Genomic DNA, 6,395 nt, shown 5'->3' on the forward strand with positions numbered 1-6,395 from the left:
TCAAGTGGATACATTGGAATTTGGTTGTATCCTGAATAAGCATCCATAAAGGAGAGGTATTTATATCTAGAGGAGGCATCCACTAGAGCGTCTATACTTGGGAGTGGGTATGGGTCTTTTGGGCAGGCCTTATTGAGGTTGGTGTAATCGGTACACATCCGCCACTTTCCATTTGACTTTTTTACCAAGACGATGTTGGCTAGCCACAAGGGGTACTCGACCTCCATTATGAACCCTGCCTTGAGTAGGGCTTGTACCTACTCTTCCACAGCTTGGGATCTTTCTAGGCCAAGTTTCCTACGCTTCTGTTGCACTGGCCAAGATCCGGGATATACTGCCAGTTTATGGTATATTAGCTCGGTATCTATGTCGGGCATGTCTACAGCCTTCCATGCAAAGAGATCGGCATTATCCTTTAGGAACTGTATCAGTAGCTCCTTTAGGTCTCCCTTTAAGGCTGCCCCTATATTTGTTATTTTATCCCGGGTATCTCCGATCTGCACTTCTTCGGTCTCACCTTCAAGTTGTGGACGAAGTTCTTCGCGAGCTCGAACTCCCCCGAGTTCGATGGTGTTGATTTCTTCTCCTCTGGGTTGCCCTTAAGGTTTAGACTTTCATTGTAACAGTGTCGCGTTAGCTTCTGGTCTCCTTTTATCGTGGTGATCCCTTCTAGAGTTGAGAACTTCATGCACAGATGCGGAGTGGAGACTACTGCGGCGAGCTGGTTCAAGGTTGTCCGACCTATTAGGGCGTTATACGCTGAGCTCACGTTGACTACGATGTAGTCTATGCTTAGTGTCCTTGACTGGGTTCCTTTTCCAAAGGTTTTATGCAGTGAGATGTATCCTAGTAGTTGAATTGGGGTGTCTCCGAGTCCGAACAAGCTATTCGGATATGCTCTGAGCTCTTTTTCTTGTAAGCCAAGTTTGTCGAAGGTAGATTTGAACAAGATATCAGCGGAATTCCCTTGGTCTACCAACATTTGGTGGAGATTAGCATTGGCGAGTATGACGGTAATGACCATGGGATCATCATGCCCCGGGATGATGCCTGTTGCATCTTCTTGGGTAAAGGTAATAGTGGGGAGGTTGGGTGACCTGTCCCCTTCTCCGATATGATATAGATAACCCTCCTCTGGCAAATCATCCATTTATCATATGAACATGTCTCTCAGGGGTGTGAGGTGGACGTTCAACTCGTCTGACCTCTTCATCCCTTCTTCTCTTTCTTGGTTCATCCTCTTTATTGGCTAAGAGCCGATCTAGTCACCCTTCTCGTGCCAACTTCTTTATGACATTCTTTAGGTCGAAGCACTCGTTGGTAGAATGTCTATAGATTCAGTGGTATTTGCAATACTCCATCCGACTTCCTCCTCTTTTGTGTTTTATTGGGCGGGACGGTGGGATCTTCTCAATGATGCATATCTCTCAGTAGACATCCACAAGAGACACCCGAAGAGGGGTACAGTTATGGTATTTTCTAGGTTTTTCAGTGGGTTGGTCTTCTTTCTTCCTGGATTCTTTATCCTTGTCTCGAGGTGGGTAGGAGAATTCGGCTTTTGAGCTATCTCCCAATTAGGAGTTCTCTTCCATGTTGATGTATTTTTCCACTCTTTCTTGAACCTTGTTTAGAGATGTTGGGTGTTTTTTGGATATTGAGTGGCTAAAAGGTCCTTCTCGTAGGCCATTGATGAGACCCATGATGGATGCTTCTGTTGGCAGACTTTGTATATCCAGGCATGCCTTGTTGAATCTTTCCACGTAGTTTCAGAGGCTTTTTTGATCTCCTTGTTTAATCCCTAACAGGCTAGGGGCATGCTTGGCTTTGTCTTTCTGGATGGAGAATCTAGTTAGGAACTTTTTGGCGAGGTCATTGAAGCTTTCTATTGACCTTGGCGGCAAACTATCAAACCACTTTATTGCCGTCTTGGTTAGAGTAGTTGGGAAAGCTTTGCATCGAATGGCGTCTGAGGCATTTATGAGATACATCCTGCTTTTGAAATTGCTAACAGACTTGGATCAGATGTACCGTCCTATGGGGTCATGTCAAGAGCTTTGAAGTCCTTTGGGACTTTAGCTTTCATGATTTCTTTGGTGAATGGATCTTGGTCCTTGTGGGGACTATCTTCGTGACTGGATCGAGCGGTTTTAGCTTTGAGGTCGGCCTCGAGCTTTAGGAGCTTGTCCTCTAGCTCTCGGTGCCGTCTTGTTTCTCTCCGAAGGTCTTTCTCAGCTTTCTACTGATGCTCAGCCTCTTTTTTGAGCTGTTTGAGACGATCCTGCTGTTCTCGGAGAGCATCTAATATTTCTATATTTGGGGGTTGCTTGTCCTCCCCGTTTTGAGGTGTGTCTTTAGAGGTGACGTCTGCGATTTTTTGTTTGGTGTTCTGTCCACCAAACCAGAGTTGTGATCGTTGTCATGGTCGTCCGCCATGGTGATGGGATGACATCCAAGTTCCCCGGAAACGGAGCCAATGTTTCGAGGGTTACCTGAAACTGAAGGTCGATCTCGGACGAGATCTTCTGTGCTGGTCGGTGCTGCTGTGTCCGACCTAGTAGGGTTGGAGATGCTGCTGATCCTTCATCACCGGAGGGTGGTGGTACCTACAAGAGACTCTGATTCTTAAGTTAGCACGTGCTTTAGGCAGGTTTTTTGTGTAGAATCAGAGTATGAGTTATACCTGGGTGCTCCAGTGTATTTATAGTAGTATAGAGTGACCTTTCTTGAGATAAGTTAGTTATCTTATCTTATCTTTGAGCAAAGTCACCTTATCTTTCAGGCCAGCCGCCTTTAGAGTAGGATGCGTCCTTTTGTTTGGGCCTACTTGGGCCTCTATGGTGATTTGGCCTACCTCTTTTAGGAAGAGGTCAGTTTCAACCAACCTTTATAAGATGTCGGTCGTTTAGTCTTCCTTCAACCCAGCTCACCTAACTCGACTCATGGTATGAACAGCACCCTTACAAGTTTCACTGAATTTTTTCATAATAAAAACAAGATCATTATAAAAGGACCACATATAATGTTAGCTTATAACTATCGAGTATACAATACAACTTCCATAAATATGAAAACAAGATACTCAACCTAATAAACAAGGAACACCTATACAATACAACTTTAACAGTCTAGAAAATAAAGTTAACAACAAACATAAGTCATCACCGGTGGTAGGAATCTTGATAGTGGATCTGATTCCCGGTACCACACGGCATAGGCTGAGTCTAGCGCTAAAGTCGGGTAGGTTGATGGTCTGCATGAGACATGGGCTAGATAGCAGGATCCTGTGGCTGTTGCAGATATGGTGGTAGAAGTGGGATGATACATCCAAAAAAGCCATACTAAAACCAAATATAAGACTAAACAAAGTGCCACTGGCATGGAGTAAAAAACTAGAATTGAATATATGACTAAAAAACTAAAGTGAAAAACTCCCCTAATATGAGAACAATGAATTTGGAGCCGAGACACTAGCACTAGCTCCACTACGGTACAAGCATCTACTTCAGCTATGACCCTCACCTTCATAAAGCCTACAATGCCTAGGACCACGAAGATCACGCATATCCATCTCGTTCAACAAGCAAGTTTATTTAGGACAACCTTTGGTCACTCGCTTGAGGTGGGAATTGGGTACTAGTCTTGGTCCTTGATGCACACACCATGTTGTTAGGTTTTCTAGTGGCCTAAATCGGGTTATGTATGCCTTTCGAATCTATTCCATCGTATATACCTTATGTACATACTATTTCCAATCCAATTTTGGTTCACACAACAGGAAAAGACATGGCAACAAGAAATTCAATCCACCTGAAATTTACCACAATCACAATGTCATTGACAGAGATTCACTACAAACTTCACACCACTAGGCATCTCGTGTACTTCAAAGGCCTTGTTCTTCCTATCAAATAAGTTTACTTGAATATTTCCCGCTTCGCGCTGATTTGACTAAATTTTCTCTGTTGCATATTCAAAGAATAGATGAACTGTACCTATACAAGCCTCAGCCTCAACTCTCTTCATTGTGAATAATGCATTTAGCCTATAAAAGGTTGCCTTAACAAGGGCTGTGATGGAAAGATTGCGTGCCCATTTCAATACTTTGTTAATGTACTCCACTAGGTTCGTGGTCATATGGCCCTAGCGATGTCCGTCATCATATGCCAAGGCATACTGCGACTGAGGAATATTATCGAGCCACTACTTGTAGGCTACACCCGGCTCACAATATCTTTGGTAATACATGTTGAATTCACACATTGTTCTAGAATAGCCTACCACAAAAAAACAACGCAAGCCAGGTAATACATAACGTTGTAGCTAGTTATTCACCATCATCCATATAATGCAAAAGTTTGTAATATATTTACCTATATTGATGATCAGCTTCTGCATATACGGTGCTTTGAACCTCCTCAAGAAGTTAGATACTATATGTCTGATGTAAAATATGTGAATGACTCTCGGATATTGACAGGCTCAATTACTACGACCTACAACTGAAATAATGGACTCATGTCGATAAGAGATAAGACCAACACCATCTTGATTAACCACATGTGTTCGTAGATTGCTAAGAAAAAAGTGCCAGACATCAGCAATCTCACCTTCGACTATAGAAAATGAAAGAGGCACAATATTTTCTTTGCTTTCTTGTGATACTACAACTAAAAAGAGCCCTTTTATATTTTTCATGCAAGTATGTGTCGTCTATCTGTACCAGCGGCTTGCAACTTCTGAATGTGTTAATACAAGGGTGAAAATCCCAGAAGACTCGCGTCAGAATCCAGAGATCCTCAACCAACTTATCCCCTAAATAAGCATATGCAATTTCATACTCAACAGTTGTTGATTGTTCTTTGCAACCATTTCTACAAACCATGTGGCAAAGCTTTATAAGAAGCTTCCTACCCACCAAATATCTTTTCAACTACCTTTTCCTTAGCCAACCATGCTTTACGATAACTTATCGTATAGTTAAACTTAACTGCACTTTTGCAATAACAGATTTCACCTTCAAAGATAGGTCCGATTCAACCAATGGCTTTATCGCTTCTACAATTGTATCAGAGTCCAGTTTCGCATGATCTTGAAAGATGGTAGATCTGGTGCACGTGTGACTACTGGTATACCTCCTTATCACCCAAAAATACTATCTTTGTATAAGACTAACTCTGATAAGTCAATCACAACTTGTTTCGTATTGTAAGCAATCACAGTCTCTCTATAATCAAACTCCATTTTAACAATAAATTCACCGTCTGCGAGAACAAGGGCTGCACCAATAACAACACAAAATAAATCTAAATACAACAACAACAACAACAACAACAACAACAACAACAACAACAACAACAACAATAATAGTCATCATGATATTATTAGTAATAATAATTGTGACTGTGTACTAATAATAATGTAAAAAATAATACAAAAAAATAAATTAGAAATAATAATAATAATAATAATAATAATAATAATAATAATTACCTATATTGATATATTCACGAAATTTCGGTGCATGCATAGCATCAAGATTCAAAGTATGCATAAAAGATAACTGCTCAGATGAATGTTGGCCCACTAATGCATTTGCAACATCTGTCACATCTCCCTCAACTATTTTATCATCTTCCACATCTTCAACTAGACCAAAAGTTTGATCATTACCTTTAAACTCTTCATCGCTTTTAGTATTATAGCCCATCCATTTTATGTTAGGTTCTTGAAAATCAACATCATCAATTTTCTCGAACTCAATATTTAACTCAATAATTGAAGCTTGTGCTCTAGTTTGATGGTAGCTCGATAACATTCCTTGCATACTAGCTTCATCAGTGATGTAGAATAAATGTCGGTCTAGAATTTCTCAAAGGAATTTCGTTGCAAGCATAGTCCAAACCAACAATTTATCCACCAATCAAAGGTTAAAAAGGTTTGTCACAATACAAATCAAAATAACAGGGAGTATTAATCTCGGGTCATTCTCCCTAGGAATTGCAATGAAGTGCTCAATTATTGGCTATGAGGGGATATTGGGGGGTTAAGGCAGTGATTGACAAGAAATGTAAATAACAAGAACTAAATGACAATTAACAAACAAAGGAAAAGAAAACTCAAATGGTAAAAAGGTCTTGGCAAGGGTTGATGGTTAAGGATCACTATCCTTGTTACTAACCACAACATGATAATTGTAAGGATCAATCCCATTTAGTCATCCTCTAACAATTGAAGGAAAGTCAAATGAGCTTCATCAATCCTAATCCATAATTCCTAGCATTCACTAATTGAATTAGTGAAGACTAGTGTCAATGGACACCAATTATCAATCACTTGGACATTAACAACTCAAGGTCACCTAAGTTTGGTCCCAAGCTATTCATACCCTGGGTCGA

The 6,395-nt window shown here is 40.7% G+C and overlaps 1 protein-coding gene across 1 annotated transcript; it reads right to left on the reverse strand.

The window, feature by feature from the left end:
- Positions 1 to 257: 257 nt before the first annotated feature.
- LOC107480035 (uncharacterized) lies at positions 258 to 1,150 on the reverse strand. The gene is made up of 2 exons (XM_016100152.1): positions 518 to 1,150; positions 258 to 386 (listed from the first exon to the last, which is right to left on the reverse strand). The coding sequence occupies exons 1-2, from the start codon at positions 1,148 to 1,150 to the stop codon at positions 258 to 260; spliced, it is 762 nt and encodes a 253-aa protein (XP_015955638.1).
- Between the last annotated feature and the right edge of the window lie 5,245 nt (positions 1,151 to 6,395).

This window comes from Arachis duranensis, chromosome 1 (assembly GCF_000817695.3).
Source record: "Arachis duranensis cultivar V14167 chromosome 1, aradu.V14167.gnm2.J7QH, whole genome shotgun sequence".
NCBI lineage: Eukaryota > Viridiplantae > Streptophyta > Magnoliopsida > Fabales > Fabaceae > Arachis > Arachis duranensis.

Bases quoted from the DNA above. Each gene is read 5' to 3' on its own strand.
- LOC107480035 (XM_016100152.1), bottom strand. From the start codon at position 1,150: ATGGATGATTTGCCAGAGGAGGGTTATCTATATCATATCGGAGAAGGG. The intron at 387-517 runs GTGAGACCGAAG...TTTGCATGGAAG, and splicing joins ACTTCGTCCACAACTTGAAG to GCTGTAGACATGCCCGACAT.